The sequence below is a fragment of the Thalia democratica genome, chromosome 4, assembly GCF_965202585.1.
Source record: "Thalia democratica chromosome 4, ktThaDemo2.hap1.1, whole genome shotgun sequence".
In the NCBI taxonomy this organism is placed as follows: Eukaryota; Metazoa; Chordata; class Thaliacea; order Salpida; family Salpidae; genus Thalia; species Thalia democratica.
In genome coordinates this window covers 49,034,642-49,052,822 of record NC_139168.1, presented here as the reverse complement: position 1 = coordinate 49,052,822, position 18,181 = coordinate 49,034,642, and the positions used below count along the sequence as shown (strand labels likewise).

Here is an 18,181-nt window from a genome sequence, read left to right as displayed (position 1 = left end):
AAAAGTAAAGAGTTAATAAATATGATAGTATTTTTTTCAAATACGCTGATAAACTATAAAAAATCAAAAACTAATGATTTCTTTACTAAGAAAATTTATATATCATGTAATGGTTGAATTGTAAAAAACTTTGTATTATAAAAATTATTAAAGCTACATAGAAAAATATTTATTTAATTAAGTGTGCAAAAACAATAATATTTTGTACCCAATACCTGAATGTTTTAATTGATAATTATTACTGAAGTTATTTTAAATTGAGCTCAAAAAATGACTTAAGTTGTCTTATTTTAAAACTTTCTGTTGTTTTTAATAAATATGCTTCTATTTAAGGTGAGTTCAAACAATTTTACATCTGAAAAAAGTATCGTAGTTCATGAAAACAAAATGGATGCAAAACAAAAATTAAAAGAAACTCTAAAAACCAACAATCCTAGACTAGTAAAGGTATTTGAACTTTTTGGGTGTTGTTGTAGATGCAAAATATTTTAGCTTTCTTAAAAACCAACTAGCTCTGTTCTATGTTACATAACTACGATTGATTTACTAATTCAAAATTTAATAATTAATAATAAAATTGTAGAAATACATAATTTTGAATTTTCATCGGATCTTAATTTAAGGCCAGATATATTAATCTCAATAAAAATTTTTTAGAGTATAAAAAATTTAAAACATAACCAGTTTTATAGAATATTTTGCTATATTTATTGTCGTTATTTTAGAGTCAGAATTTTTAAATCTGATTTCAAATACATTAGTGTTAAAATAAGGTTTTTAGAAAAAATTTTATATCATCAAATTTTCAAAAAAAAAGTTGGTTGTCTGTTAGAATTTGGGTAACTTGGTAATATTGAAAAAGTAAACTTTTAGATTATAATCTAAGCTTTTTTGTAAGCAATCTATTGGGTCATAAGCTGGACCACATGCTGCTAAAAATCCTTTGAACTAAAAATTTTTAACTAAATTAAAAAAAAATTTTTTAATGTTAAAATTTATAGTTTTTTATTATTATTTACACGAAAGAAAATTTAACAATTTTATCAATTTTACATAGCTAGGGTTATTTGTATTTTTAAATTAACTTTATACTTTCAAGTCTATTGTTGTGCATGTGGTTGCTTTAGAAACTGAATAAATTAACTAGTTTAAAAATCACATAAAAACAGTAAGCTTATTTAATCTATCTGCAAACGCTATAGTGAAATCATACCTGTCCCATACTTTGTGTACTAAAGTGTTACTTGTAAATCTAAATTGAGTAATTAATAGTTTTTATACATCTATTAATCATGGCTATCATCAAAATACTAAATATTGTATTAAGATAGTTCCTATATATTACGATATATAATGATAATAATAATTATTATATTGTTTATTGTGCAATGTTGGACTAAGGCATCAAAATCTGTGCCACTTAAACAGGACACACAATTAGAAAAATAAAATGAAATACATTTATTTTCAAAAAATAAGCATAAACACAATATTAAACAAAGTTAATATTATAAAAAACTCATTATAAAGTTTGAACTTATTTGCTTGATATAAAAGGCGACAACTTACTACATAAAAACACTTTTGTATAAAATTAATGAAATAAATTTATGGTTTGTTAGGGGTAGGCGTAGGGAAATAAAACTAAATAATATTACAAATAAAAAAATTGAGAAATCAGTAGTTAATTTAGATGAGATAGGTATTATAAATTTTCCTTTTTTCTCTGTTTTTTTAGAAAGTTCTGAATTTTACTCATATTTATACTATTTAAATTAAATGTTTTTAGTTAAAAGCAAAATGTTCCACCCTCTCACACATCCTGTTGTAACTTGTTCCTCATATCAGGGTTGTCACTTTACCTGAAAAACCTTGAATTTGACAATTTAGGCAAAAACCATGGAATTTGAGAAATTTTGAAAAAAACCTGGAATTTTTAACAATTTTAAACATGTTAAGTTGTAAAATTTCGACTTGACTCTAAAAATATATCAAAAAAATTTTGTCATCATGAAATTTTTTTAATTCAAATACATTTAAAATAGCTTAACAGTTCAAACTTAACTTCAATGTTCTTATACTATTTAAACACTGTTTCTTGACATAAACTTAACTTTAAATAGGGGTAGGGAGTACTTAGGTGATGTTTGCTGGACTTATGAGTCTATATGATTTGGATGTGTTTATGCTTCATTAAAAAGAATCTTAAAAAAAATTAAAAAAACAAAGTTTGCCGCCCAAAAAACTAATTTAACCCCCAAAAATCACATACTTTTCGATTTTTTGACTTTAACAGTAATACATGTCCTAGACTTATAACATATGTCTTAAATGAAAGCTTATACTTATTAACATATAGTTAAAAAATATTAACTGCTATCTTTCGCACGTTGCTTGTGGTTGGTCTGATGGACCAGGTTGGCTACGGCGCGAAGAGTGTGGGTCAACACCCCTTTTGTTAATCCCTCTGTCTATATTACGTTGGCTACAGCGAGTTTCGGGGTTGTTGACCTTGTCTAAAGTATGATGTATGTTCTCTAAAGAGAACTAAAGGGCTTGGATCTGTTACTCATTGTGCTATACCAAGAGTTAGGTGTGGCCCACTAGTTTATTTTAAAATTAATTAAAGTTGGTTTGTAAATTTCAGAGATTTATAAGAGTACCAAAAGCTGCTTGCTACTTAAATTAAATATCAACAACAAAGCTTATTTATTCAATTTTATGTAAAACCAAATTACAGATAATTTCAATATAATTAACTATTAACACCAAAGTTTATTTATTCAAATTTATGTAAAACCAAATTACAGATAATTTCAATATAATTAAGTATTAACACCAAAGTTTATTTATTCAAATTTATGTAAAACCAAAGTACAAATAACTTCAATTTAATTTTATCAACAGCCAAGTTTATTTATTCAAATTTATGCAAAACCAAAAGTACAATTAACTTCAATTTAATTTTATCAACAGCAGAGTTTATTTATTCAAATTTATGCAAACCAAAGTAAAATTAACTTCAATTTAACTTTATTAGAAATATCAATTTAAGAGACAGAACTAAAAATAAGAGATTAATAACAATACTCACAATTTAGCACATAGAAAAGTTAAGCTTGAACTGCCACACATCTAATAAAACTCAATCTAAGGCGGCAATTTAGAAAGTTAACTAATTAATAAAAAACCCCTAATTAGAGAAAACTCTTTTGCTGAATTTAATTTATAGCCAGAGGCGTTACACTGCTTTTGATGTATTGTTACGTCATAATCACCCTAAATGTGCAAAATTTGTCTTTAAAATGTAGGGGCAGGGAGTACAGCACATTTTTTTGGTTATATTGTAAAATTCAAATACGTACATATGATTCGGATGTGTTTTTGCTTAGTTAAAAATAATCTAAAAAAAATATATAATTTTGCAAAAAAAAAAAAGCTGCTGACCAAAAAACTGATTTCAACCCCAAAAATCACATTTTTTTGATTTTTCGACTTAAACAGTAATAAAATTACTTATTCATGTCCTAGACTTATAATTGATATCCTAAATGAAAGCTTATTATTATAGGCATAAATTAAAGACATTTAAACTGCTTTTGTTGTATTAAGACATCATTATTACACTAAATATGCAAACTTTGTCTGTAAATCGTACTTTTTTCTAATATAAAGAGCAAATTTTTCTGCTGTTTTACTTTTAGTTTTTTGATTTAGAATATAGAATGTGTCAAGTCAGCTAGGCAGCAAGGTACTACTGATGTGATGTCATTTCAATAGCATGTTGATATATATATATATATATACATAAAATACATTTAAATCGCTTTCCGTTATTATAAATTATAATTATTGAGAGCATTTTCTATAAGTAAATACAATAACAATTAACTGCTATAAGTTTAAATCTAAAGAATGTTTGATAAAAAGCTTTGAAATTAGAGAATTAAAACATTTAAACAAGCTAATAAACTAAGTTTTAATTTATTTACATGTACAATACTTTATAAACTTTAACTAATAGTAATTTTGAAACAATAATATACTTAAAGTTAAAAAAGAATAATACAGATAGAAATTTATTGTTCAATTGAATAAAAATTCTTAAATTTAAAGAATAGAATTACACTAATTTTTATAAATTTACGTGTACTTTCTATGATATATAAGTCTAGATCTTTTACTCTTAGACATAATTTCTAATAACGGAAAGTGATTTAAAATGTATTTTATACATATATCAACATGCAATTGAAATGACATTACATCAGTAATACCTTTCTGCCTAGCTGACTTGACACATTTTACATTCTAAATCAAAAAACTTAAAGTAAAACAGCAAAAGAATTTGTTTTTTATATTAGAAAAAAAAGACATTACATCAGTAATACCTTTCTGCCTAGCCGACTTGACACTTTTTATATTAGAAAAAAAAGTACAATTTTACAGACAAAATTTGCATATTTAGTGTAATAATGACTTCTTAATAGAACAAAAACAGTTGAAATGTCTTTAATTTATGCCTATAATTATAAGCTTTCATTTAAGATATCAATTATAAGTCTGGAACATGTATAAGTAATTTTGTTACTGTTTAAGTCGAAAAATCAATAAATATGTGATTTTTGGGGTTTAAATCAGTTTTTTTGGGTAGCAACTTTTTTTTTTTGTAAAATATTTTTTTTGATTCTTTTTAACTTATCAAAAAAACATCGAATCATATGTACTTATTTGAATTTTACAATATGACCAAAAAAATATGGTGTAATCCCTATCCCTACATTTTACTGACAAATTTTGCACATTTTGGTTGATTATGATGTAATAATACATCAAAAGCAGTTAATATGTCTTTAAATATATGTCAAGAAGTATGAGCTTTCATTTAAGACATAAATTATAAGTCTAGGACATGTTTAAGTGATTTTATTACTGTTTAAGTCAAAAAATTGAAAAGTATGTGATTTTTGGGAATGAAATTAGTTTTTTGAGCAGCAAACTTTTTTTTGGAATTTTTTTTTTTCAAAGATATTTTTAATAATTCAAAAAAAAAATCCAAATCATATGGACTTAAATGAGTATAACAATATGACCAAAAAAATGTGCTGTACTCCCTACCCCTACTTTAAAATAAAAATAGACCCAAAAATGTGTACTTGTTAAAACCTGGAAAAAATTTGGAAAAACTGGAAAAATTTTTGAAAAAACGAGTGGCAACCCTGACATATTCTTTGCTCTCTAAAAATATGAACCACGCCACTAACAGTTGTTAAAATTATGTTTACATTTTATTTTTCTATTATTTCCTCTTAACTGATATTTATTATAGGAAAAACTGAAAATTTGACTGAAAAAAACCTTATATTTGCCATTAATAATTTTATAAAGCGTAAATAAATCAAATTCCCATCTTCTATATTCTAGAGATTTCAGTCAAAATTTAACCAATCTCTCATTTTACGATCTATTGGATATGTTACAGCGACTACATATAAAATAGTCCATAATAAAATGTTCTACTTACTTAAAATAATTAACTTTTGACCTTACTTAAAAACTGTAATGTTGTTTTTTGAAATATGTATATAATATTGATTTGAGTTCGATATATATATATGTGAGTGTGTGTGTTGTTATTAGAAAAATAGTTATCAGTCGAATAACTGTATAAAATATGTAGGAAGACAGCTTGAATGCACCAGTCGATTCAGAAGCTACAAATTCTTTAACCAAAAAAGAGCAAGCTTTGAAACAAGATAAACTTCAGACTTCTAAAAAAGAGGCTACAGAACAACAGCAGCCCACAACTACCACTGGAAGGCGGAGAGGTAGACAAAGTAAAGATATTGACCCTGACATAAAGAGGCAACGCTTTTTAGAAAGAAATAGAGCTGCTGCAAGCAGGTATATCAGATATTTTTAAAATGGTGTATATTTTACTACTATCGAGTTTTTATTATAAGAATTAGTATTTTTACACATTATCTACCTCAATTAAGATAGAAGTCTACACTTGATAGTTTGTTAAAATGTTTTGGCATTATGGTAATCAGTTTTTTTCAAAATATTTAGTTTATTAGGTAAATTTATAATGCAAAAAATACACAAAAAAATGAATCTTTATTGATTGCAATGAAACACTTTCTTAAAATAGTTAACACACATTTTTTTCCCTCTCTTACTTTTTTGTCAGTTGTAAATTATACTAATTATTGTTTTTGTATTAAGAAAATTAAGTAAAGTTTTGATTTTATTTACTAAGTCTACAATATTTAAAAATTAGTTGTTCTTTCTAACTTTTACTCGCGACTTCGATTTAATATAAAAATTTATTTTTACAAGTTAAGTATATTAATCTTATAAAGTAATTAGTATTACGTTTTAAAATAATTGAAGTTATATAAATTTTTTTAAACTTGAATTAAATTTAAACTCAACTTTTATGAACTAGTTATAGTACAGTATATAACATTAATAGATTTTGTTTGGTAGCTAATCAACCTAACCCAAAAAATTACGCTCTAAGCCAACGAAAATATTCATCGCGATAAAAAAAAATTACAATGAAACATATTGAATTGCATTCCTCACTACGATTTTCTCATAGTAATTTATTTGTTTCCACTTGTCTGAGTTTCTATAGAAGTGATGTTTGTGTGTTTGCAACTTTCAGTATTCACAAATACTTGCGCTGTTTTTTTTTTCGTATTTAATTTAAAGCCTAAAACTTATTAAAAAAATAATAGTTATATATTATTTAAGTAATATTTAATAGTAAATAGCTTGTAAGTTACAATATTAGTTGATTGCTATGTTAAATTTACAACGAAAGTTTATGAGCACAGATAATCGAATTTCTTCTAAAGAATAAAAGTACGTTAGGCAATTGGATAGGTGTAATTGAAAATAATATTAAATCGTCATGATGGATACTACGGTTTAAAATATTGTATTTTGATTTTAACATCAATGACAGCGGCAAGCATTATAAAAATTTTCCCGAGAAAGTAATCGATCACTCGTCTAAAAATCTTTATTTGGCTTGCGGAAGACTAAAAATGCGTGAGACAAAATGTTCAAATCTTTATAGCTTTTATTCTTTATGAAGACGTTGCTCCAGTATTAGGTCATTAATTTTTAATTGAACAAAGCTGTTCAAAAATCGAAAAAAAAAATTAGTTTATTATAAAGTTAATTAGTGAGGCCTTTTAAGCAAAACCAAAACTTTTTTTTTTCTTTTATAAATTAATTTTAGTAAATTGAATCAGTTAACTAATTGATGAAGGTGGTGTAAATCAAATAACTAAGAGTATGTAAACACTTACATTTTAGCTTTAAAACATACAAATGTTATCTAATAAAGTTTTTAAAATAAGAAAACAAAATATTGATATATGGTAGTTTAAAAATTTACTAATGAAAAATTTGTCATTTGATTAAAACAAACTCTTAAGGTTTTCTTTGTTTAAGTTTTTTTTTCTAATACTAATGTTATTTTTTGAAATATTGTAATTAAATTTAGATGTCGAAACAAAAAGAAGAAATGGGTTTGCAATCTAGAATCTAAAGCAAAAAATTTGCAACAAACCAACTTAGTTATGCAGGTAATTTTCATATACTCTTTTCAAAGTACTAAATTTTATTGTTTTTGTTTTTTAAAGTAATTAGTTTATTAAATTTTAAAAAAAACGGTCAAATTTTTTTATCTTATTTCAACGACCTTTTTTTTGTTGAAATCTTTTATTTAAAAAACCTTAAATAATTAGCATTTTTTACATTCTAATTTATGTTTCTCACTGAAATTCAAATAAATTTACACTCAAAATCAATCGCTCTAAATTTTTAGTAGTAAATTTGGCAAAGACAATGATGTTATATTTTATAAATGTTAACCTTCTTTTTACCATTTATTATTTTTAAATAAAAGTTAGTCATATGTCAAAACATCCTTACTTAATTAAGTTTTCTTCGATTACTATAATTTAAACCTTGTGTGCTTACACACACAGTATTTTGTTTAACAACATTTTATATAATTATGCTTTTATTTCAAGTCTTATTTTAGTGCTATATTGGATACCGACTTTTAGCGTAAAAGATACGATTTAGTTAATGTATATGTGAAAGATCGTTTTTATGTACATAACTAAATATTCAACTTCGTTATATTTTTATAAAGTTATAGTCATCAAATTTTAGAATTAAATTTTTAATAAAATTCAGACTGAAATTGCAGCACTTAAAGACGAAGTAGCAACTCTAAAACAACTTTTACTTTCTCATCGGTCAGTTTATTTTCACTTCTTAGATTAATATTGTAGTTTTATAAATATACTACATTTACTACACTGTAGAAACTGAAATCATAAAATTCAATGTAATTTGCTAATAGTTTCAAAGAAAAACAGATGTTTGAAATTTACAACTTTAAATTAACTATACTCGTTGATTTTTTTTGTGCTTTTTACTTTTTGTTCTTTTTATTTGTTGTATAAATTTTTTGCAGATTAAATGACAAAATCACTTTCAAAATCTTACAATAAATAATAATTTAGTGACTGTCCAGTTACAAAGATGCAACAACAATCCATGCAAATGTCAGGTATTAAGTTTGACTTGCTAACCCAGCCAGTTGCTACAACACAGCATGATGAACAAGTAGCCACTTCAACAAACTGCCAACTTACTCACCCTGCCATAAAAGTCGAGGCTACTAACGGTCAGTTAATGTGCAGCGGTTAAAATTTCCATAGTTTAGTGTTATTTTTGTTTAAAGTCAACTGAAATAAATTGTTATTCAACAACATATTTAAGTCAGCTTACATATATAGAAACATTTCTAAATTTTTTTTTAATTCTGTCAAGCGAGTTAAGAAGTATTTATTTCTTGAATTTACAAAAAGCAAGACATACAAAAATTTGGTTGTTTACGTATCGACAGTAAATTGTTTTATTTTGTGTAGCAAGTTTGTTTATGAAATTGATTTAAAGTGCGTACTAAAAATAGATTTTAATTTGATATTTCTTTTTAAAACACTAAACTATTGTTGTTTGTTGTGCAATTATTATTTATATTGTATAAAAGTTGTAAATACGAGCATTTCTATTAAGCTTCTATTTATAAAAGTGTAATCATCTCCTCAAACTCATAACTTTTACTAACAATACACCAGTTTATATAAACACTGTCTGCAAAAAGTCTTAGAAGGAAATCTGATATGTAAGACAAAATTACTGTATATAAAGAAAAACTATGGAAATGGGAATATAAAAACTTAATTTTCTTTACATTATGTAAAAAATTACTGTAATATGTTTTCTGCTTTAAATATTTCTACAGTTACATGTTTAATTGTATTTTTATAATCTACTTTAAACCGAAGTTTGCTTACTTTTATTATTATTTGGGTGTGTAGTATAGTTTCTCATTTGTGCTTTCACTAAAACATATAGTATTAACATGTAATGTAATTAAATTTATATACCATTTGTTTTAAGATTTAGAAAACTGTTTTAATAAATTATTTTTGATGTTTTAGTGGTAAAAAAGGGTTTGTTGATCTATAGGGTATTAAAATAACTAAGTAGTTTTATTTTAGAAAGCAAAATAATTCTTCACTTATTAATCATTTTTTTAAATTTCAATGTCTTTCAGTGTTCTCTTTGTCTATTCAAGTATCATATTTTTCGCGGTTTTTTCTTGTAGCCATAAAACACTCTTTATTCGATTACTATTATATAAACCTTGTGTGCTTATACACACAGTATTTTTTTAACAACATTTTATATAATTATGCTTCTATTTCAAGTATTTTTTACCATTCAAAAAATAGATAAATTATATAATTCTAATATGTGAAGACTATTAATGCTTTTAAATACCATTTTATTACAAGACAAAACACTTTTTTCATAATTAGAATTTATCACAATTTAAGTTAGCTTTCATTATCAACATATTCCTTTGTCAAAAAACAACTTAACTACTCACTAAATAATTGAAACTGCATGATCATAGTAAACCAACTTACATAATCGAAATACGTAAGTAATAATCACAACAAATAATTAACACAAAAAGGATTGTTTAAATAAAAAAACTAATCAAAACAAAGTAAATTGTTTAGTATGTTCACACTTACTCTTTATCAAGACCAAGTTGTTATTTGAAGTTAGGTTCAAGTTTTTTAATTAGTAAAGCATCTGTAGATAATAAACTATAGTAAGAATTACACATTTTTAGAATTTAAAAAAAATTATAAATGTCATCATTATTTTCCAAATATGCACAATTTTCGATGTGTTCAAACAGTGCACTATTAGTTGGAGTTACCAGGGTTGCCACTCGGTCAGGAAAAGTCAGGAAAAATTTTAAAAAATGACAAAAGTCAGGAAAAAATAGGGGGTTTTGAAAAAAAGTCAGGAAATTTGATAAGATTAAAAAAAAATTCAGATTTCGTCAGTTTAAATTTACAAAATTCCTTGTTTTCCAAAGCCTTTAAATGGTAAAAATTAATTAAAAGTCCTTTAAAAACAGAAAAAAATTCCAAAATATTCCTAGAAATTTACAAAAATATTTAATTTTGTATTCCAATGCCTTCATCTGGTATAAATTAGTAAAATATCCTTTATAAAACTGCAAAATTTTTCTATTAACATATTTAACAAATACCCTACTTGAACAAGCAGATTTTGTAAGCTTTCAAGTATTGATGATCTGTAGCAAGGACACTTCCATAATGAAACTGTGATATAAACACAAAAGTTTATCTAGCATAATTTTAGAATCAAAGTTTTTTTTGTTTAAGTAAATAATTGAGTTCTTTATAACTAAGCAGTTAGTTTAGTATTTTATGAAACAAGTTAATGTGTATACTTAACCTCGTTATAATTTTTTCAAAGTTGTTTAAGTTTATAAATTAAGTTATAAGAAAGGTATATGCCAAAATTAAATTTACTTATTATTTGTATTTTTTGTAGAGTAACTTGAGTTTTTAAAGTAAATAAGAGTATATTTATTTGTTAAAAAATTTATACTAAATGATAAAAGGAAATATTTTATACAAGAGATATATAGTTTACTTTTTTATGTCTTTTTTATAGTTACTTAAGTATATTCTTTTTAATTTATTTTCAATTTAAGGATTTTATATTCAATAGTCTGGGTAGTATTTTATTAAACTAAGTAAACAATTTATATAACTAAAATATGTTTTAAGTTTTTTATTGTTTAAAAGTTTTAATTGTAAAAGTTCGTTATTGTTTTAAGATTTTAGTTGTGAAAGTTCCTTATTGATATAAGGTTTTAATTGTATAAGTTCCTTATATGTCATTTTGTTTATATAGATACATTTATGCTAGGAAATTCTAAAAAAATGTGTTCTTTATTGTTTTAAGATTTAAGTTGTGAAAGTTCGTTATTAATTCAAGGTTTTAATTGTAAAAGTTCCTTATATGTTGTTTGTTTATCTAGATACATTTATGCTAGGAAATGCTAAAAAATTGTGTCTTTTTCCGGACAAGCTGTGTTTATAAGGTAATATTACAAGTATTTTGCTGATAGAGCTGTTTATTACAAACATCTATCATACACAGATGGTTCAAGTGATGTACTGGAAGTTTGATGATAGAATTCAGCAAAAAACTGTTGTTTTTAACCTGTATAAAAACTAGATAGAAAGCTTTATATAGTTTCAAGTGTTAGATTATGTATTTTATAATAAGTTTAATTTAAGAGTTTGATTTAGAAAAGTCAGGAAAATTTTGGTAAAAAGTCAGGAATTTTTTCTCAGCTTAATCAGTGGCAACCATGAGTTACATACTCTTTAATTTTTATTAACAATTGTCGTTCAGTCTCACCAATATACTTGTTGTTCAGATGACCTGGACACGTGAATTTTTATACTACTCAACTTTCATACACACGACTAATTAAATCCTTTAGGTATAAATATTTCCGTATTTTTTGTTTTAAACGCAATTCCCCAATACCCCGATATCTTCGAATATACAGTGATGTTTAAAAAAAAATCAGATTGTTTTTTCACTTAGGGTATTGCTATGAAGTGTTTGTATATCTCGTCTTAGAGAGTTTACAACATAACGAATGAGTTAGAGAACTAATGGTAAAAAAAATCTTTTCCGACAAAGTTTATTGATGAGCAAATACAAGAGATAAACAATTTTAAATGTGATTTAATTTAGAATGAAGATACCAAACCTTCATAACAATACCCTATGTAAAAAAAATCATCTCTAAGTTTAAGTATTTTACATTATTTTATAATAAGAGTAAAAATGATAGGCTCTAATTTATTTTATAACTTTTTTTAGTCATTTAAACTAATAGTAAACTAGTATATGCTTTTTTGAAAAAAAAAAGTTTTAGTTTTTGATATTACCTATTAGATATCTGTTTCTTTTTCAAAATTGAAAATTTTCTTTATAGTCAATAAAGTTTTATCTTTTTTAAATAACTTGAGTATATACAATCTGCTTAATTCTTAATGAAGTTTTTTTATAAATTTTTAAACTAGTTCAGTTAACTTGTTTTGTATTATATAAGTAATTTGTAATGATTAGTTTTACAATACTAAACTATTATGTTAAATATATTGTTTTTATCATATTCATTTTTTACATAAAGGTATGTTTGATTTAATTTATATACCAATGATAAATTGTTGTTTTGTTCAAAGTGCTCAATACTTTATAAATAATTTAAAAAGAAATATAATCTATAGAACAACGTTTGTTCTACATAGCATTAAATCTGAAAGATGTAAAATCAGTGTAGGTTTATTTACTACATAGGATTTATTATACTATGTTTAAACATATACTGACTTCTTTATGTTTAATAACTACATCTAAACTTTGTTTTAGTTTCTAAATTTTAAGGATATAAAAAATAGAACAACGTTATTTATTTGGAGAAGGTATTTTAAAACAAAACTTTGAATCATTTATTATTTTATTCTTACTATTATTTGAAAAATTTATTATTAAATTAGTAAAATAGTTTATCATACTATCTTTAATTTTTATTTGTTTATAATAATACATGTATATAATCCAAAGAAACAAAATAATGGAAATTTATGTAATTGTTTTTAAATACTTTAGTAAAAATAAGGTGATTGGTTGTACCTAATTAAGTCAGTTACTTTTGCTTTAAGTTTAAAAATTATATACTAGTTTTCTGTGTTGGAATAAACTGTTCTTCAATTATAATTGTATATATATTATTTAATGCATAAAAATGTATTTTATACTTTCAATAAATGTTTAAAGTATATTTTTAGTACTTTCGATCCTTCTTTGCAATAGTTGAGTAAGCAAAATTTAGCTTTTAACGCCTTGGCAATTTATTCGATAAGCCAATATTAGCAGAAACTTACTTTATTTTTAAGTTATTTACAGCTTAAACATATAAGTATTTTTAGTTATTTGTATGAAAAAAAAAATACAAACAGAAGTGACACCTCAGCAGCAAATTATATCTCAGCAGCATCACATTTCATCAAATAGCATGTACGATAACAAGTCAATGATAAGCCATCCGCACCAACACAACACAAATATTCAAAATCACTCCTCACAAAATAATATGCAGGTATGCTTTTTTCTGAGTAAAGAACCTTATTGTACTTGAGTATTATTTTCAGAATACTATCATTAACGCTATTTTCTTAGCGTATCATTGTAATTGTTTTTTAAGTAAACTTATAGCAGTTGAACACTTGGATTTATTTTTTCGCACAATGTTTTAAATATCAGTTTTATATTTATGTTAATTAAAACTACTTTCAGTTAAGTTTGTTTGGTCTTATTATTGTCAATTGATAATTTAAAAAGCTATCACTAGTTTTTATTTACACACCAATAAAATAAGCTGTAGAATTTCAAGAAACGCCGACTATTTTCTAATGCTTTTTTAGAAAAAATGAAAGTCTAATTGAATCAAGCTAATTGTTATTTTACCTATTGTCTAGGTTAAAATTTTTATAGTTGGCGGGCCAGTTTAACCAGAACAAGTCTTTCGCAGGCTTTACTTTTCAGAAAAAAGTTTTTGTGGGCCGAGTTTTACTAAATTTATGTATTATAAATTGTGCAGTAAACTCTAACGCAAAATTTTATTGTAATTATTCTAGGATAACCACTGAGTACTTAAAAATCAAATTAAGTGCACATTAAACATATTTATGACGAAAATTTTAATTTATTTGTTTTACACAAGTTGTTTTTAATCTAATATTTACGTCTCGGGGCCAGATATTTTAGATATGAGGCCAGATCTGTTTGGTGGGCTATATTTTGTCTACCCCCTAGTCTAGGTAAACCTTTTGTTAAGTGTAACTTAATCTTTTTTGTGTATTTTCAGTTATTTAGTTTTAATATTTACAGGCTTACAGCACACATATAGATTCAAATGCAATGAACCCTATATACTCAAATAGAGCGTGCACGTGACAAAAGTATAAATTAAAAATTAGCAATCCATTGTTTATAGAACAAGCCGAATGTGGGGCAACTGACGATAAAGTTCAAAATGATTAAAGTTAACTTGTTTTTATTTCTACATTGTTTAATCAAAATAGCTGGCGCATGCCGTTTTTAGTCCAATGTGTTCATTTATTTTCTGCCTTTTATCTTCTACAATTACGTATTCGCTTACAAGGTAAACTTATTTTTAAATTTGGACCGAAAACTATCATTGTTGGTTTAATATTTTTTTCGTTGTTCAAAAATCAAGTTGTCAGACTAATCACTGCTTTTTTTTCAAAACTAATTCAAAGTTTATAATTATCAAAGTTTAAATGTTTTATTTTGTAAATATTAAGTTTTTTATGTTAGTTAAAGCCATATGTGATAAATTTTATTTTGTGAAAGCCAAAGAATTATGGTTAATATTTGAACTACACACTGAAACTGTTTCAGGAAGCTTTTTCCTGTGTCAAACTGTTTTTATGCAATTCTATATTTAGAGTTTTAAAACTCCGAAATAATGCTTTTTTTTTAATATTCTGAAATATTATTGTTATGACAGGGGTTGGGATCTTTTTATATGCAATGGGCCAGATTTACTTGAAAAAGCCTTTCGCATGTCGAAATTTTTACAAAAACGTTTTCTCAGACCTCCTAAGCTTTGAAAGTTCTATATTAAAAAAGATGTTAAAAACCAAAACTTTTATAAAATGTTCATTAATTAAGCATTACTGTTTACTTTATTCACATCCTAACTATGAGTACAGTTGTTAATAATTATTTAAAGAGACTTAATTTTCCTTATTTTACATAAAAAATTTCAAGCTAAAAATACACCGTGGGCCGGATATTTCCGCTTAACAGGTCAGATCTGGCCAGAGGCCGTAGTCTACCGACCCCTGTCTTATCGTCTATAATTAAAAACAGCTTTACTTAATATTACAATACTCGATTTATTTTTGAAAGTTCGAAGTTTTAGATTGTTTATAAAACTTGTCTGAACATTAGATTTAAAATTATTAACTTTATTAAAAAATTGAATTAAAAATATTGGTCTATAAAACAACTTATCATAATAATATAGCGTTTTTTTTTTACTAAATAACTTTAAGAGTATTTTTAAATATACTGTTTTTGTACAAAGTTGCATGTATTTATTAAATTCCAGTTTTACTGAAAACTTTCTAAACTATATATTAAATTGGTTGAAGGCAATGAATAATGTTTGTAGTATTTACTTTAGTGTTTCTAAAGTTTATAACTCTTTTTTTATGATTGTGTCATATTTTAATAATTATTTGAGTCTAATCAGATTTTTATGTTATGAAAATTTTGAATAATTATACTAGCTTAATAAAACATTGAAAGACTAAGATTGTTGTATTATAATTCGACAATTCAAAGTATTTTTACTATATAGCGCTTCCTTTAAGTACTAACAATAAAGTTTTTTGGTAAATAGTATGTAGTAAGTGAACATACAAAGTCTATACCAAGCAAAAAAAATTTAAGTTAGATAGTAGTATTGAATTTTTTTTCTTGTTTAAATATTAAATATAAACCAGAACATTTTTGTTTAACTAGCTTTTGTTTTAATCTATTATTAAGATAATCATATGGTGTAAAAATATTAACTTAGTATTTCCATAATACTTTTTTGATATATGATCTCATGATTAAAGCTGTTTTTCATTAAATTATTAATATGAATTAACAAAAATACAAATAAAGCAAATATATATCAAGTAAAATTGTCATTACTATTATATGAAAATTTAAAGAACTAACTTTCGCGTGTTTTAAAGTGTAAATACTGATGCAACCGCAGCAATTTAAGTGATTTAGATTTTTTCATAATCCACCGTTTCAAGTTGTATGTTCAATTTAAACTTTCAAAATAATTTGCATCGGTTCACACAGCTGTGCTTTAAGGTGTAAAATCTGGCCGTTTATACATTCAATGGATTTTTTCTTTATTAAATTTAAATTATTTTCAATAAATACATTTTTAATATATTTTATTGTTTCGGTAAGGTTAAAACTTATATTTTTATGTTTACTTGTGATTGCACTAGGTGTGATTAATGACTTAATTAATATGTTTATACAAAAATCAAGTTTAATTGCTGAAAAGTTTGAAATATTTTCTTTTGAATTTTTTTGGAATATTTTATTCGTAGTCGATATTTTTAATCAACCACGTATCTTTTTTTTTTTTTGAACTACTATTACTTATACGAAACCAACTTTCTATATTATGTTATAATTTTTAGCTAATATTTTTTAAAGTAAAATGGAACTTAAACTTGACGTAATATATTTACAAAGCTTAAGTTTAATACAAAGCACTAACAGTTGGCATGATTATGATATAAAAGTAAAGAAAGAGTTTGTACTACACACAAGAAAAGAGAAATTGTTCCCAATTACGTATTACTTGTTTAAACATAGCTTTTATTGTAGTCGAGAACTATGCTATAATATTTTCTTGTTTTGCCTTTATTTTAAACTATTTTTGTTTTTGAATTATTCCTATGCATTTATATTGCATAAAATTGTCACTGCTTTTGGTATTTTTAATAAACTTGATTGTGCTGTTTTATATCTATTTACAAGATAATAGTGAGAATGTTTAATAAATGTTAGAAATTCGACTAATAAACTTTTTAAGAAAATATTAACACATGGAATTAAGTACAAGTAGAATAAAATATAGTATACAAAAATTTTATATATGCTTACATTTATCATATATGTATATTAATTGGAAAGCTAATATAAGCCACCACTATATTTATACTAATTAATGTGTATTGTATATAAGTACTTGGATTAACTTTTAGTGATTTTTTTGCTTTTAACTAATGGTAGTTTATTAAAAATTAAGTGTTGTAACTTCAATTGTTTTTTTATATCAAAGTAATAAAGTTGTAATGTTCAAGTTTTGCACATTATACTACAAAAAATTAATTGAAGCTAATTGTGTAGTAGTCTAATTTTTTTGTTTAATAAAATGTGTTTTTTTCTCTACGTCTAATAATAGACGATTTGTAACAAAAAATTTTCTCGGTAGTATTAAGTTTTAAAGTGCGTTAAAAACCCAACATACTTTGTCAAATTTGTACTTGTGATAGTCTTTTTTCACACTGTTAAGTTCAACCAATACATTTAATAATATATTTAATTTTTATATTTTATTATTTTTAGTATTCAAATTCCTTTTTTATAGTTAAATAAGAAAACTTATTCAAATGTATTTATTTTTACTTATAAATATTTTTAATGAATATTTAGAATATAAATACTTTGCGAGATAACATTTTTTTTTTTTAACACAAGTTTCTGTATAGGTATATATTATTAATTTTAGAAAGTTAACATAAACCACTTTTATGAACAAATGGATAGTCATGAGTTTTAGTAACTTAAATTTTTAAGACTATAAAATTTTTAATCTGATATCATTTAATGATAATATAAAATTTCAGTATTATTTTAATTTTCTTCTAATTGTATAGATATATATCAGTGTATTCCTTATATTTCCTTAAATATAAGGTTTGTGATAACTATGTTTTTAATATTTTATATATAATTTAAAATAATAACTTGTTTAGACTTTGTAAGGGCATGTTCCTCGGCGGTAAGATAAACATTTAAATATGCCTTATTGTACCCTAAACTTATACAGTTA

The 18,181-nt window shown here is 24.2% G+C and overlaps 1 protein-coding gene across 3 annotated transcripts in view; it reads left to right on the top strand.

Moving 5' to 3' along the window:
- LOC145835190 (cyclic AMP-dependent transcription factor ATF-7-like) overlaps positions 1-17,100 on the top strand; it is a 42,905-nt gene extending 25,805 nt beyond the window's left edge. For 2 of the 3 annotated variants that reach the window (XM_082942755.1, XM_082942753.1), the window contains exons 10-16: positions 334-447; positions 5,681-5,904; positions 7,523-7,604; positions 8,224-8,285; positions 8,556-8,719; positions 13,476-13,615; positions 14,407-17,099. In XM_082942755.1, the coding sequence (XP_082798881.1) occupies positions 334-447; positions 5,681-5,904; positions 7,523-7,604; positions 8,224-8,285; positions 8,556-8,719; positions 13,476-13,615; positions 14,407-14,472 (852 nt within the window). In that variant the 3' untranslated portion in view covers positions 14,473-17,099. Of the gene's footprint in view, positions 1-333; positions 448-5,680; positions 5,905-7,522; positions 7,605-8,223; positions 8,286-8,555; positions 8,720-13,475; positions 13,616-14,406 lie in introns of all 3 variants that reach the window. The other variant, XM_082942754.1, reaches the window with a different exon arrangement.
- The last annotated feature ends 1,081 nt before the right edge of the window (positions 17,101-18,181 follow it).